Source organism: Jaculus jaculus, chromosome 8 (genome assembly GCF_020740685.1).
Source record: "Jaculus jaculus isolate mJacJac1 chromosome 8, mJacJac1.mat.Y.cur, whole genome shotgun sequence".
NCBI classification, from domain to species: Eukaryota; Metazoa; Chordata; class Mammalia; order Rodentia; family Dipodidae; genus Jaculus; species Jaculus jaculus.
Genome location: NC_059109.1, coordinates 95,026,645 through 95,042,995, shown reverse-complemented (window position 1 = coordinate 95,042,995; position 16,351 = coordinate 95,026,645). Strand labels below are relative to the sequence as shown.

At 41.8% G+C, this 16,351-nt stretch overlaps 2 protein-coding genes across 7 annotated transcripts in view; one reads left to right on the top strand and one right to left on the bottom strand.

The window, feature by feature from the left end:
• The window catches only part of Ndufaf5 (NADH:ubiquinone oxidoreductase complex assembly factor 5), a 35,786-nt gene extending 22,692 nt beyond the window's left edge, over positions 1-13,094 (bottom strand). For 2 of the 5 annotated variants that reach the window (XM_004661527.2, XM_045156251.1), the window contains exons 1-4: positions 12,826-13,094; positions 10,371-10,411; positions 7,017-7,080; positions 718-765 (exon numbers count right to left, since the gene is read on the bottom strand). In XM_004661527.2, coding sequence (XP_004661584.1) covers positions 718-765; positions 7,017-7,080; positions 10,371-10,411; positions 12,826-13,050 — 378 coding nt within the window. In that variant the 5' untranslated portion in view covers positions 13,051-13,094. Of the gene's footprint in view, positions 1-717; positions 766-7,016; positions 7,113-10,370; positions 10,412-12,825 lie in introns of those variants that run through there. The other 3 variants (XM_045156252.1, XM_045156254.1, XM_045156253.1) reach the window with 3 other exon arrangements.
• Positions 13,095-13,128: 34 nt separating this feature from the next.
• Positions 13,129-16,351, top strand: part of Esf1 (ESF1 nucleolar pre-rRNA processing protein homolog) — a 91,179-nt gene continuing 87,956 nt past the window's right edge. Inside the window, exons 1-2 of one of the 2 annotated variants that reach the window (XM_045156249.1) lie at positions 13,129-13,248; positions 15,128-15,808. In XM_045156249.1, coding sequence (XP_045012184.1) covers positions 15,169-15,808 — 640 coding nt within the window. In that variant the 5' untranslated portion in view covers positions 13,129-13,248; positions 15,128-15,168. The other variant, XM_045156250.1, reaches the window with a different exon arrangement.

Sequence of the window (16,351 nt, the reverse complement as noted above, 5' to 3'; positions counted from 1 at the left end):
ACTATGTAGTCAGTTAAAAAAAAAAAAAAAAAGCACACAAACTGGGTGTGGTGGTATACACTTCTAATCCCAGTACTTGAGAGGTGAAGGCAGGAATTTAAGGTCACCCTCAGCTACTTGACAGTTCCAAGCCCAAGCTACATTACACTCTTTAAAAAGAGAAAAGAAAAACACGAGGGACACACACATTCATTGTATTCACTGACAGAATCAAATGACATCTCATGAAGAACATGGAATATTAGCATAGTGTCCATATAGCACATATACCATTGGGAATAGAGGTAGGTATATGCTTACAATGATAAGAAGTCAAATGTCACCATTGACTGCCCTGAGTGGCAAGATGAAGGAAGATTTCCCCCCCACCCCCCGTCTATATTCCCTGTACTATTTAATTCTTTCTCATATGTGGTATATGTGTAATCACAGTTTTTTTTTTGTTGTTGTTGTTGAATTGTTTGTTTTGGTTTTTCAAGGTAGTCTCTCACTCTTGCCCAGGCTGACCTGGAAATCACTACACTGACCTGGGAATCACTACATAGTCTCAGGGTGGCCTTGAACTTACAGCAATCTTCTATGTCTGCTTCCGAAGTGCTGGGATTAAAGGCACATGCCACTGCATCAGGTTTTAATCAGTGTTTTTAAAGCTCTTTTCATGAAAGAAATAAAAATCAAGTCTTGAGATCAGAAATAAACAGTGTTAAAAGGACCTACCAAAGCATTTTCTGCAATGTCTATTTGGAAAAACTTTCCAATAGTTTCCTGCAATGAAATAATTAAAGATGATCAGATAATCCAAAAACAAATAAATGAATTCAGTAACACAACAAAATAATTACTAATATTCCTAAAAGAAAGAGTACTAAGCATAGATTAATTTGTAATGGTATCTTTCTGCTTTGTATCAGCTTGGTACCCAAATATCTTTAAGAACATAGTAAGAAAGCCAGGCGTGGTGGCGCATGCCTTTAATCCCAGCACTTGGGAGGCAGAGGTAGGAGGATCACCACGAGTTCAAGGCCACCCTGAAACTACAAAGTGAGTTTCAGGTCAGCCTGGGCTAGAGTGAGACCCTACCTCAAACCTCCCCTCCCAAAAAAAAAAGAAAACAGAACATAGTAAGTAACATATACTTAAGTAGACTCAGCTAGCTATAGTTAACACATTTAAGTTGCTGAATAGAGGACACAGATGAGAATATAAACATCCTGACTCTTCGCCAATGAGTTAGAGTTTCTACTTTAGGTTTTCCATGGGGTGGGGTGGTGGCTTGAGTGAGGTGTCTCCCATAAACTTATGTGCTCTGAATGTTAGGCCTCTAGCTGGTGGCAATTTGAGAATTAGATCCTCCTGGAGGCAGTGTATTGTTTGGGGTGCGTTCATGGGTGTTAGAGCCAGCTTGCTAGGGTTTGGCACACTCTCCTGCTGCTGTTGTCCCCTTGAGGTTGGGTGGGAGATGATGTACACCCTCTGCCATTGCCATTGGTTTCCCCTGCCATCATGGAGCTTCCCCGTGAGTCTGTCAGCCAAAATAAAACCTTTCCTCCCATAAACTGCTTATGGTCAAGTTCTTTGTGCCAGCAACACAAAGGTAACTGCAACAGGTGGTTTTTTTGTTTTGAGGACGGATCTCGCTCTAGCCCAGGCTGATATGGAGATCACTCTGCAACCCAGAGCTGATATTAAATGTGTACACTACCACACCAAACTTTCCATGGTTCAACACAATATTCTGCAAGCCAGTCTCCATGTTCCTGTAACAGAAGGACCTAAAATGGGGTTGATGCTTTCAGTTGTTCATTCAGAGTTGGTACAGTAAGAAAGACAACACACAGAAAAAGGGCTTCATTTTCCCTGTTTCACTTATCCTCTTCTTTCCAAGAGAAAAGGATACTGGCTACTTCTGTTATACATTACAATTTTCCATATGGTTCTTTTCTCAAGGATCCTGCTCCTATCATAATTTAACTCTATCAATCTTCTGATCTCTTTCCCTCACCCTACAATAAACATGTCTCCCACTCATGAGATTAGATCCTCATATCTAAATATCTTTTTAAAATTCTTACATGGATTGATTTATATGTAAGTACATCATTGATTTTTTTGGGGGGGGGGTTGGATGAGTTTCATTAGGATTACTTAAAGGAGCATGGGCTCCTTACCACTGGCTATACCACTGAAGATGTCTTTCCCTCCCACATAACCTCTTAACTGCAGACAGGGAGGGTATAGGTAACAGGTAATCACAGATGCTGTGAGTTCAAAAGCTCGACAGCCATGATATGCCCAGAAGTCTGTCTTACACACCACATGCTCCACTCCTCTGGCTCTTACATTATTTCCATCCTAGCCACATCCTCCCACCCCAAGATGTTCACTGAGCCTTGGAAGGGATGAGACAGATGTCTCACTTATGGCTGACCACTTGTGAGACTCTGTGGTTACAGCTGTCCACTACAAAGCTGCTCCTCTGACTAAAGCTGACTTACTTATCTGAGGGCATGAACATTGTTGTTAAGAAGTATGAGAGACAGCTGTAGAGACAGCTTAGCAGTTAAGGTCCTTGCCTGCAAAGCCAAAGGGCCTCAGTTCAATTCCCTAGGGCCCATGTAAGCCAGATGCACAAGGTGGTGCATATGTCTGGAGTTCATTTGCAGTGGCTAGAGGCCCTGGCGTGCCCATTCTCCCTCTCTCTGCCTCTTTCTCTCTCATAAATGTGTATGTGTCTATATGTGTGATGGTTTGATTTCAGGTCTCCCCATAAACGTATGTGTTCTGAATGCTTGAATCCCCATATGATGGCAATTTGAGAATTGAAGCCTTGTTGGAGGGGTATTGCTGGGGGCAGGCTTATGGGTGTTATACACAGCTCCCCTCGCCAAGTGTGTGGCACACTCTACTGCTGCTGTGGTTCACCTGATGTTGGCCAGGGGGTAATGTCTAGCCTCTACTCATGCCCATCCATATGCCTTGCACATGGAGCTTCCCTCAAGTCTGTGAGCCAAATAAACCCTTTCTCCCACAAGCTGGTTTTGGTCAGGTGCTTTTTACCAGCAATGCAAAGCTGACTGCAACAGTAAATTGGCATTGACAAGTGGCATCGTTGATGCTAGAAAACTGATTCTGTGGCTTTGACCTACTGGAACTGATTTGTAGGAGGAATGCGGATGGATTAGAAACCTTGGCCTAAGAGACTCCTTGCAGTGCTGTAAGTACAGTGTTGAGGACCATTTGGGTCAGAGTTTAAAGACCTAAAAGCAGTAAGAACTATGGCTATGAGGTTTAGCTTGTGAGGTTAAGAGAATTTTGTTGAGACTGGTAGAGAAGCCGGTTGTGTAAGAGGCTTGCCGCATTCTGACTGCCTGTGTCCTAAGAACTTGTACAGGGCTACATCATATACAAATGGAGTAGCATAAGCAGAAGGATATGGCACAGCAAGAAAGGAAATCTTTGGCTGAAACTACTGCCCATTCAGCTGCAACTGTTTAGCTGCAACTGTTTGAGAGATTACAAGCACTGATTGGGCCAGTTTATCTGCATTGGGATAGCAGGAAGAATGGAGACTGCTTTGAAGTAAGGGACCAGAATGCTGAAGAAGTTTTTCTGTTTTTTCAAAGTCAGCTTTATTCCCCCTCTGGATTAACAAGTTGGTAGCCCACCTGGTACTATCGAATATAACAAATACAGAAAAGAGAGGGTCACTGGGTTTGCAACCTGGTTTTGTTTTTGGAAATGGCCATGGGCAATGTGAAGCAGGGCTGTTGAAATCCCTGCATGGAGACCCAATGGAGCCATGAGGATAAACTGTGGGTTGCAGTGGAGACCCAATGGAGATGACAAGACTGTGAGATGGCTGCCAAGGAGAGCTGCTGGCACTGGTTAAAGTATACCTGGAGCTATGAGCAGTCGAGCTGGAAAGGTAGAAATGGAACTTGAGACTCATCACTGGTTTGAATTATTGGACTTGGAGAGCTGTCACCGGTTAGAGTTGTCAGAATTGGAGTTAAAATGAGTTTCATGTTTGCCCTCTTATATGGGTTCAATCTTTCTTTGCTATGGAGTTAAGAGTTTCATGTGTGCCCTGTTTGTTTTAAATCTGGTATTGGTTCAATCTCTTTGCTATGCCCAATGCCATCTTTTGCAGTGTGAATGTTTATTCTATGTCATTAAGGTTTTTTGTTTGTTCTGGTATTATAGCTCAGTTAGAAAACCTTAGACTATGGGGATGTTTGAACAGCGCTGGGATTGATAAAAACTATGGGGACTAATGCCAGGCCTGGTGGCACATGCCTTAAATCCCAGCACTGGGGAGGCAGAGGTAGGAGAACTGCCTTGAGTTCGAGGCCAGCCCAAGACTACATTGTGAATTCAAGGCCAGTTTGTGCTAGAACAAGACCCTAACCCAAACAAAAAAACAAACAAACAACTATGGGGATTTTTAAAGTTAGACTGTATGCACTGCATTTTAAATCATGGATCGTTATCAGTTTATGGGGGCTGGGGGGCAGAAAATGTGGTAGCCTGATACAGTTGCTCCCCAAAAACTTTTGTGTTATGAATGCTTGATCTCCAAATTGCTGATGGCAATTTGAAAACCTTGCTGAAGGTGTGCTGCTGCGGTGGGCTTCAAGGGTGCCAAGTGCTTTGCTGACACTCTCCTGCTGTTACTGTCCATCTGACATTGGCCAGGAGGTGATGTCTTGCTCATGCCCATCCATTTCCCTGCCATCATGCAGCTTCCCTTTGAGCTTATAAGCCAAACTAAAACCCTTTCCTTCCACAAGTTGCTTTTGGTCAGATACTTTTTGCCAACAATAAGAAGCTAACTGCAACAAGGCATGTCCATTTAGCAAAATTATGCTAATTGCTTCCCTTTCAAGGCCTATGACGACTGAGTACATACTATCAGACGTGATTCCCTTCGTTTGAAGAGGGCCTCAAACCCAATCACAAAGTGGCTGGTTAACCCCATAACACAGAAATCTGGTCTTGCTGGTTAGTAGCATTGTACATAGGTTCCACTACAGAGTAAGACTGTTGACAGTTTTCCCTCAGTAACTTGCATAGCATCTTCAAGTACTATGAGAAGGTAAGTCATTCTTAATCTTCTGCTCAAAACTATTTGCTTTTCAGGCTGGAGAGATGATCATGTAAGCCAGATGCACAAGGTAGTGCATGCATGTAGAGTTCATTTGCAGCTGGTGGAGGCACTGGCATACCCATTCTGTCTCACACACACTCAAACAAATTTAATAAAAAAAAAAATGGGGCTGGAGAGATGGTATAGCAGTTAAGGTGCTTACCTGCAAAGCCTAAGGACCCAGGTTCAATTCCCCAGTACCCACATAAGCCAGATACTCAAGGTGGCACATGTATCTGGAGTTCATTTGCAGTGGCTAAAGGCCCTGGCATGTCCATTCTCTCTCTCTCTCTATCAAATAAATAAGTAAAAATATTAATAATAATTTAAAAAAAACTGTTGGCAGCAGGTATGGTGGTGCACACAGTACTTGGGAGGCAGAGGTAAGAGGATCATTGTGAGTTTGAGGCCAGCCTGATATTACATAATGAATTCCAGGTCAGCCTGGGCTATAATGAGACTCTACCTCAAAAAAACAACTGTTTGCTTTTCATCCTGACCTTGCTGTCTCAAACAAGCCAGAGCTTTGCACTGTGCCTATTCTCTATGCTCTTCCTCTTCTGTGTGACTTAGACCTGTCAAATCTGTTGGATATGCTGAAATGATTTCTCTGGTTGAGCAGCACAAGGACTAGCTGGGAAGAGGACCAATGTTGGGGGGCAGTGGTATAAGGAAGGCAACAGAGAAGATAAATATGATCAAGATACATTATATTTATGTATGAAAAGATCACATGAAATTCATCATATAATATATTCTAACAAAAACATTTCATGGGCTAGAGAGAGCTTAGTGATTAAGGAGCTTGCCTGTGAAGACTGAGGACCCAGGTTTGATTCCCTAGGGCCCACATGAGCCAGATGCACAAGGTGATGCATGTATCTGGAGTTTGTTTACAGTACCTATTCTCTCTTTTTCTCTCTCAAACAAATAAAATTTTAAAAAATAATACAGTGTTTTGAGAGTCTCACAATCCTGCCGCTCCCAAACCACCCTGGCCCAAGTACATGTTGTTATCTATAAAATAGTATAAGTACTACTAAAGACTACCTATATTTAATCATAGTTTTGCTTATTTTTATTTATTTATTTATTTGAGAGTGACAGAGAGAGAGAAAAAGAGGCAGATAGATACAGAGAGAATGGGCTCACCAGGGCCTCCAGCCACTACAAATGAACTCCAGATGCATGTACCACCTTGTGCATCTGGCTTACGTGGGTCCTGGGGAATAGAGTCTCGAGCCAGGCTTGGCATCACAGGCAAACACTTAACCACTAAGCCATCTCTCCAGCCCTTTGGTCAGTTTTAATTAAGGAAATTATTATTTTTCTAGCTAATAAAATTAGCTGAATCACATTTTGAGTATGGATACAAATTATTTATTTATTTTGCATTGTTGGGGATTAAACCCAGGGCAATCATGTTGGGCAATTATCCTAACCCCTTACTTTTTGGTGAACATCAATCATGTTCACATAAAGTGAAAATAAAGACATATGTAGGGCTAAAGAAATAATCTACCTCTATGCTGGAGAGATGGCTTAGAAGTTAAGGCCTTTGCCTGTGAAGCCTAAGAACCTAGGTTCAACTCCCCAGAATCCACATAAACCAGATATAAATGGTGGCACATGTGTATGGAGTTCGTCTGCAGTGGCTAGAGGCTCTGGCACACCCATTCTCTCTCTCTCTCAAATAAATCAATAAAATATTTTATATGGAAATGATTTATCAGGAATATCGATGTTATGATAAGCAATCTTCATATCATCAAAATCAAAATACCATTTAACTAAATAATCAAGGAAAGTCTTTTCTTAAAATTAACCAATGTTATTTCTCAAAGTAAATTAAGCCAATGAATAAAATTACCTTATTCAAATGTTGTGCTATGTAGCCTCTTCCACATCCAACATCCAAAGCAAGGGGAAAATTTCTAAACAACAGACACTTTAAGTTATGCTGTGCCTATAAATACAAGCCATAAAATAATTAAGAACTAACTTTTCTTAAATAAAAACTTTTTAGTGACAGTTTTCAGAAAAGTATATCACTGCCTACCTTGTCTTACAAGCTACATCGGCCAGAAGAGATAACAAACAGTGAGTCTGTCCAGTGTAGTATCTCAACCCAGCACCTCATGAAGAACCAGCCTTAGGGCTAGGGACGTAGTATGACCCTTGACACCTTCTCCACATGGCTTAGATATGGATTTGAAGAACACACTTAATGAAGGTGCTTTGATTCAATACATCCAAATAAAGATTGGGAAAAAAAACCTAAATGTAAGTTATCATAAAAAATTTGGTATACTTATTCGAAACTTAAATTTGTTTCTCAAATTCTTTGAGGCACAATAACCCTTAGAAATTTTTGTATGAAATTCCATGGAGTGATTAGTATGTTAAACTTGTGCTGGAGAGATGGCTCAGTGGGCAAGAGCACTTATTGCTTAAGCATGAGGGTCTGAGCCACCTACCTGAGATTCTCCAGTACCCACATTAAAAAAAAAAAAAAAAAAAAAAAAAAAAAAAAAAAAAAAAAAAAAAAAGCCGGGCTTAATGGCACACACCTTTAATCTCAGTACTTGGGAGACAGAGGTAGGAGGATTGTCAAGAGTTCGAGGCCACCCTGAGACTACATAGTTAATTCCAAGTCAGCCTGGGCTAGAGTGACACCCTACCTCAGAAAAACCAAAGGGGGGCTGGAGAGATGGCTTAGCGGTTAAGCACTTGCCTGTGAAGCCTAAGGACCCCGGTTCGAGGCTCGGTTCCCCAGGTCCCACGTTAGCCAGATGCACAAGGGGGCATACGTGTCTGGAGTTCGTTTGCAGTGGCTGGAAGCCCTGGCGCGCCCATTCTCTCCCTCTCCCTCTATCTGTCTTTCTCTCTGTGTCTGTTGCTCTCAAATAAATAAAATAAAAAATGAACAAAAAAATATTAAAAAAAAAAGAAAAACCAAAGGGGGGGGGAATGCTGGGCATGAAAATACACGTCTATAACTCTAGTCCTATGGGGAAACCAGAGAACTGATGGAACAATGATGTCGTGTGCCCTCTTCATTGCTTATCTATATTTTCAAAGTAAAATTGAACTGTAATCCAAGAAAATGATGATCATAAACTACTTTTTGTAATCTTTAAAATAAATGAATTAGTGAAACAAATAAAATGGAGAAGGCAATCTGCAACAATGAAGCTGGGTTTGTTTTTCACCATACAAAACTAATCATAAGGCTTTTTAAGATATAAAGATGTATCCCTTATATAGGTAAAGGGGATTAGGAAGATGGTTCAGGGGTTAAAGGCACTTGCTCACAAAACCTGCCAGCCTGGGTTCAAACCCCAAACCATCCACTTAACAAAAAGTGGCTTAAGTAGCAAGCATCTGGCATTCATTTGCAATGGCAAGAGGCAAATGAATAATAAATATTAGAAAAAAATATGGCGGAAGGAGTTTCATTTTATGGTCCTGCCCTTTTAATTACAGAAATCACTCATCCTGGTATAATTTTTTTTGTTGTTGTTGTTGTTTTTGTTTTTCGAGGAAGGGTCTCACTCTAGTCCAGGCTGACCTGGAATTCACTGTGTAGTCTCAGGCTGGCCTCGAACTCACAGTGATCCTTCTGCATCTTTAGTCCCAAGTGCTGGGACTAAAGGTGTGTGCCTCCATGCCCAGCTAATTTTTTTTTGTTGTTGTTTTTCAAGGTAGGGTCTCACTCTATCCCAGGCTGACCTGGAATCCACTATGTAGTTTCAGAGTAGCCTTGAACTCACAGCGACATACCTACCTCTGCCTCCCAAGTGCTGGGATTAAAGACATGCACCACCACACTCGGCTATCCTGGTATAAATTAATGCCTTTTAAATAAAATAATACCTAAAGAAGTAATAAATTAATTATTAAAATAATTCTAATATCAATCATTATCTACTGTAGTTCTACTCCACGGCTGTTATCTTGAATCTACATCTAATACCCAGAGCAACAGATCCCTCAAGATTTCACCTCTACTTGAACATGTTTTTTCCAAGTCATCCTTTATATAACTGTCACAGTACCTTTATTACCACTAATGATGACTGGGAAAGAAATCTAGGTAGACTTTCTCCTTCATTTAAATGGCAAATGAATTTATTACTAACTTTTGTTAAACCTTTAAACCTAGGTTTAATGTATCTTGAAAATTCACATGTAGCCAATTCATTTCCGTGGGGAGGTGAGTGTGAGGCTATCTCTGTCACTAGATTTGGGCCAAATCAACTATCAAGTAACTTGGAGATAGCCACTAGTTGTACATCCATACTCTTATAAGACAACAATGAAGAAAAGGACAACTGCCATCCCAGACCCCCCAAAAAGGGGAATTCAGGTGTGGCTATGTATGTTTGTAATTCTAGCATTTTGGAGTTTGAAGCAAGAGGATTGCCACAAGTTGGGAGGACAGTCTGGGCTACACAGCAGGACCCTGTCTCAAAAATAAAAATAAAAAGGGCTGGAGAGATGGCTTAGCGGTTAAGCGCTTGCCTGTGAAGCCTAAGGACCCCGGTTCGAGGCTCGGTTCCCCAGGTCCCACGTTAGCCAGATGCACAAGGGGGCGCATGCGTCTGGAGTTCATTTGCAGAGGCTGGAAGCCCTGGCGCACCCATTCTCTCTCTCCCTCTGTCTTTCTCTCTATGTCTGTCGCTCTCAAATAAATAAATAAAAAATTTAAAAAATATATATTAAAAATAAAAATAAAAAAAGCTGGACGTGGTGCATACCTTTAATCCCAAAACTAGGAAGGCAGAGGTAGGAGAATCGCTGTGAGTTCGAGGCCACCCTGAGATTACATAGTGAATTCCCAGCCAGCCTGGGCTACAGCAAGATCCTACCATGAAAAACCAAAAAGGAAGTGTGGGGGGGGGGGGGAGAAAGGGAAGAAGGAAGGAAAAAGGAAGAAGAGTGAGAGAAACTTTCAGAGTGACTCAAATCACCAAATCACCAACACTGTTAATAAATTTCTTCAGAATTTACCTCTTCAGATATCAAATTCAGTATTTCAAGTCTCTACTGAAGACTTGAACTAGGAGGTGGTTCATGCCTATGGTCCAAGCTGCTTACAAGATTAAGGCAGGAGGACAGCATAAATTCAGAAGCCTGAGTATTACAGTAGAGCCTATTTCAGGGGAAAAACAATAAAAGTTCATTATATCTCACTGTATTATATAATGCACCCATCTCTTACCTGGCTATGTCATACACACGATCTGCAATCCGACTTCCAATCTGAAAGATTTCAAGAATCAACAGTATAAGCAAATTGAACAGGTTTCACAGAGAAGAAACTTTCTCTTTTCCCACTCTTCAATAATCTATAGGTTACTTACATTTCAACATGGTATTTCCTACAATTCCTCTTTCTATTTTCCCATAGCAACTTTCTTTACAAATACTGAGTAGGGGCATAATAAAATATCTAAGAAAACTAATTTAAGCAAATTACTTCAGAAGTAAACTTTGAGAGATCAACACTAAACAATCTGCAGGGTATGGTGGCCCACACCTGCAATCCTAGTGCTCGGGAGACTAAGGCAACAGGATCATCACAACGTTGAGGCCAGCCTAGTGCTCGGGAGACTAAGGCAACAAGATCATCACAACGTTGAGGCCAGCCTAGTGCTCGGGAGACTAAGGCAACAAGATCATCACAACGTTGAGGCCAGCCTAGTGCTCGGGAGACTAAGGCAACAGGATCATCACAACGTTGAGGCCAGCCTAGTGTCGGGAGACTAAGGTAACAGGATCATCACAACGTTGAGGCCAGCCTAGTGCTCGGGAGACTAAGGCAACAGGATCTTCACAATGTTGAGGCCAGCCTAGTGTCGGGAGACTAAGGCAACAGGATCATCACAACGTTGAGGCCAGCCTAGTGTCGGGAGACTAAGGTAACAAGATCATCACAACGTTGAGGCCAGCCTAGTGCTCGGGAGACTAAGGCAACAGGATCATCACAACGTTGAGGCCAGCCTAGTGTCGGGAGACTAAGGCAACAGGATCATCACAACGTTGAGGCCAGCCTAGTGCTCGGGAGACTAAGGCAACAGGATCATCACAACGTTGAGGCCAGCCTAGTGCTCAGGAAACTAAGGCAACAGGATCATCACAAAGTTGAGGACAGCCTGGTCTAGAGTGGGACGATGTTTTAAAACAAAATAAACAAAAAGACTAAATAATCTTTAAAAAATGCACACACATACCTGGTCTTTATATTTTATGTGATATAAGATCACAAGAATTAAAAGTAACAAAAACACAATTGGCAACAAATAACAATAGTTAGCTAAGGATTACTGAAGATCAGTAGGGGTAAGTGGTCACAATAAAAACTTACTAAGAAATTTTGTGAAATTTCTAAATGAGCTAACTTTTGTCAGTCTTCTGAGAAAGGGTAATGCGGGCTCTGGAACTCACAATTTTCCAATCCTCTGCCTCCACCTTCTGAGTGCTAGGCATGTGCCACCACACCCACCCAGCCTATGTTAGCAGCTTTTTTGGGGTGATCTATGCAAAGTATTAAATGCAAAGTCTGAAGAAAGTACAAATGAAACCACCCCCTAAATTTCACCCCAATTTAAAAGAGGTTTCAAGATAAGAAGGATCTTTTTAGTGGGCTAACTTCATATAACATTAATGAAGATGGAGGAATCTAATATTCCACACTTTCAACTTATTCACCTATGAGTTACAATTAATGCTTGAAAGTTCTGAACACAGATGTATTTCCTTTTGAGGAAAAGATGGACAAGGGACTAAGTAGAGCAGAGTCCTTTCCCCAGAGCAGTCCACTTTGTACATCAATGCTAATGTAGCTGTCGCTTATTTCAAAAAGAACTCTCAAACACTTTCATTGCATACTTTCCAGTTATGCATACTGTAAACGGGTTCTTGAGGTGAAAAAAGACCTACTAGGCATGTACATGGTCCAGCCACATGCCATCACAAATTCTCATTAAGAAGAAAACTAGCAACTGGCAGGACATAGTATGTGCACTGTGCTTTGTGTATAGGACACATAAAACGTATTGACAAGTCAACTTTCTACCTCTGTTGGACTAGCCACGTTTCAAATGACCATTAACCGCGTAGCAGTTACAAAAGTGAAAGAACAAAGAGGGAGGAGAAAATTCAAACTCCTACTTATAGTGTAAAGCCATTAAAAAGCGCCGCCCTCCTAATCACCCTCATTTCTCCCTCATCAGAGCTTCACATAAGACCTCCGCAGGCTTCAAGAGCTTAGCACTCCTCTTTTCCTATGAGGTACTCTGTCCATCGCCCCCCCATCTCAGTTCGTTGAACTGCTCACGTGGTCCCCCTTTAGAGTGGCCAGGCCCGACAACCGCAGTCATCATCCTTTTATCACCCTCCCCGCTAAAATAAAAGTCTGCCAAGGGCGGGGGAGGGGGGGCAGGGGTCTTGCTCTGCCCTAGCTGTCAAGCAGTGTTGGTTCAGCGGCTCGGTGAACGTATCAGTGGCACGTGCAAGCGTCCGACCCTCGTCTGGCTGTGCTACGGGGCAGGGAACAGACGCAGAAGGTAAGGGTCAAGGTCACCCGAGCAGGCGGCGTTCGTCAGGCCCGGCCGGAATCCGGTAACCGTGGACCGAGCTCAGCGCCGCCGTCCCCACCGCCACCGCGGTCTCACCTCCTCCTTCAGGTAATCAAATTTCCTCGACTCAGGCTGCCGGGCTGCCCAGTTCTTCTGTTTCCTCTTTAAATCCCGGTCGAAGATATTCAGGGTTCTGGGAGAGGTGCTGCCAGAAGGAGGACCACCAGAAGCGACATTCCTGCGATCACCGTTTCCAGCCGAGACCCCTGGCGTCCTCGGCCGTAACCACAGAGACCAGACGACCCTTGCCGGACGCAGCATCTTCAAACATTAGCTCACGCTTTTTGTGGTCGTGCGCATGCGCCAGCAAGAATACGGCAAGGAAAGTAGTACAAAATTGCTCTCCGAAACGGAAAGTGGAAGCAATTTTGGCCCGGTCGCGTTCCATTACGTCCGCGAGCGTCTCGCAAAGGATTGTGGGTGTGCGTCCATGTGAAACTTGGAGAGGGATTCCAAACGGTGAGTGGAAATGTGCTTAACAAGGGTCGTTAGAGGCCGAACCGGTTTCTGACAGCATCTCATTCCAAATTCAATGAGGGGGGGATCCTCCCTTCTCTCCCCCGCCCCCGGCTTCATTGTTTCTACTTCCCCAAGACCCTTCGGGACCTCAGTCCAGCTACTCTCTCGAACAGCTTGGGAGACGGGAAGATCCTCGTTCCGGCGCACCAGCCTGGAGTTCCCCTGTCCGAGGCCGGGGTGCACCGTGGGGATGAGGAGGTGTGTTTGGGGTTGAGGTCGCGTGGCCCTCGACCCTCTGAATATCCCAGGTTTGTCGAGTGTCTCCGATTCAGGCGTTGATTTCCATTACCTCCGGTTAGAGGGATTAGGTGGTACCTACATTGTGAGACTGTTCAGAGATTACATGCCGCATTAACATCTAAAATTCATAAATACATCATTGATTTATTTTTATGATAAGTGCATAAAGGCTTCCCCCAAACTTTAAGAAAAAAATAACAGGTTTAAGCCGGGCGTGGTGGTGCACGCCTTTAATCCCAACACTCGGGAGGCAGAGGTAGAACCGTGAGTTCGAGGCCACCCTGAGACTCCATAGTGAATTCCACGTCGGCCTGGGCTACAGCGAAACCCTACCTCGAAAAACCAAAATTAAATAAATAAATAAATAACAGATTTAGAGCCTACACGTGTTTTTGAAATTACAGCAATACTGGCCACTGGGTGGTGGCTGCATATGTCTGTAATCCCACTACTGGGGAGGCACAGTCCGGAGGATCACGAATTGGAAGCTAGCTTGAGTTGCATAGAAATATATGCCTTGAGATAAAGCAGCACTGTCAATTTGATCAGTCTCCTACTCTTTTTTTTTTTTTTTTTCAGTCTATTACTCCTACCAGTGACTTTTGGCTTTTTGCAAAATTCAAGTCGGGAGAATTAAAATCATCAGACACTATTGACAAAGGAACAATACTAATTTACACAAACATTTATAATTTAATATGTTTATAGTGGTTCACTCAAGTTGGGCGTTATTCTAAGATACGAAATTACAGAAAACTGAGGATGTACAGATGGCTCAGCAGTTAAAGACCACTCTTACAAAACCTGCCAGTCCGAGTTCATTTCTAAGACACTCACATAAGCTTGATGCAAAAAATAGTGCAACTGTCTGGTGTAATAACATAACATGTTCATTAAATGGGAATGAGACTTTAATTTGGTTCTTGATGGATACATAATTTAAAGAAGGAACTCTGTGACCTAAACCACATCTCATGTTTGTCTCATTAGTTAGGAGACTGACTTTGTAGGAGTAAAGATTGTTGCTATAGTAAGAGGTAAATAACAGATAACTAGACCATAGTGTGAAAATTGAAACAACTGACGTTTAAGAATCTTTTGTTGTTTCTAGAGATAGTGGGTTTCACTAGGTAGGCCAAGTTGAGCACCAGCCAACTCCCTATGTAGCCTGTGTATAAGCAGGCTTCAAACTCATGGTCATCCTACCTCTGCCTTGACAGCAGCGCTGGGTTTACATGTGTGTGTCCCCATGCTGCAGTGGTATTCTTATCATTACATTCGCTTTCAGTTTATGGCACATACAACTATGCACCCAGAAATTCTTAGTACAATGAGTTAATAAATATTTGGTTGCTTGGTTTGTCTTAAATTTATTTCTCCAAATGATTTGTAATGCAAAGAGGCCATTTTGCTGTGCTTATGCTTCTCAGCATGTGACCCAGAATAATCTAGGGAGCTGAAATTAGACCTAAGTTGCCTTTCTTTTGTGAACATTTATTTTATATTCATATTATTGCAAACTAATATGCTTTAAAAATGTCTTGGCTAACTCTTCATTGTTCTCCCTTATTTTTTTTAGTGCTTGATTTCTTTGAGTATTTCTTCAGTAAAACGTTAAAAATGTCATCCAAACACGAGATAATGAGTGACCAGCGGTTTAGACGGGTTTCCAAAGATCCCAGATTTTGGGAAATGCCAGAAAAGGAACAAAAAGTCAAAATTGACAAGAGATTTCGAGCCATGTTTCATGACAAAAAGTTCAAGTTGAACTATGCCGTTGATAAAAGAGGGCGTCCCATCAACCACAGCACTATGGAAGACTTGAAACGCTTCTATGACCTTTCTGACTCTGACTCTGATCTTTCTGATGAAGATCATAAAGTCCTAAACCAAAAGGAAATAAAGCAGAAAAAAATCCACACCAAAAAAGAAATAAAGTCAAAAACTTTGCCTGAGGAAAAGAGAAAAAGCAAGAAAATTGATCAAAAGGATTCTAGAAATAAAAGTGATTTTGATAATTCTGAAAGGATTCAGAAAGTAAAAAGCTCATGTAAAACTAGGAAAATAGACTCAGAACTAAGTCCCCAAAAGGATGGTGAAAATTTTATACAAAAATGTACAAAAAAGAAAAGAAACATCTCTGACCAAAGAACAGAATCTTTGCCCAAAGGGAAACTGAAGACATTAGACTCAAGCACCTCTGAAATTGTGAAATTGCCAACAATTAATTGTTCCAAGACAAAAAGAGAAGAGCAATCAGGTTGGTTGTAAATATCAATTCTTAGGTATTGCAGTAGTTGTTTTGTTATTTCATGCTGATTTTCAAAATGTAAATATGATTAATTTTTATAGTATGATGTGAATGGGCAAATGTTTAGAAATATTAACCTAAAAGAAGAAATATGCTTTAATTTCATTTTGAGCTGTTGCTAGAAGATACTTTTAAAAATTTAAATCAAGCTGAGCATGGTGGTGCATGCTTTTCATCCCAGTATTCTGAGAAGCCAAGGTAGGAGGATCACTGTGAGTTCAAGGACAGCCTGAGACTTCATAGTGAATTTCAGGTCAGCCTGGGATAGAGTGATACCCTACCTCGAAAAAAAAAAATTAAGTCAACAATTTTGATTGGTGGTGGGAGGAAGTAAAGTAAAGCTCTAACAAGATCACTAGTTATATATTGTCATCATATGAGAAGAGATGTGTCTGAAGATGATAAGTAGAGTTGGATACTGATTCATTAGTTTATCCAACTATTTCATTACAAATGCATACTAAATAGAGTATGAGTAAGGCATGATCCCTG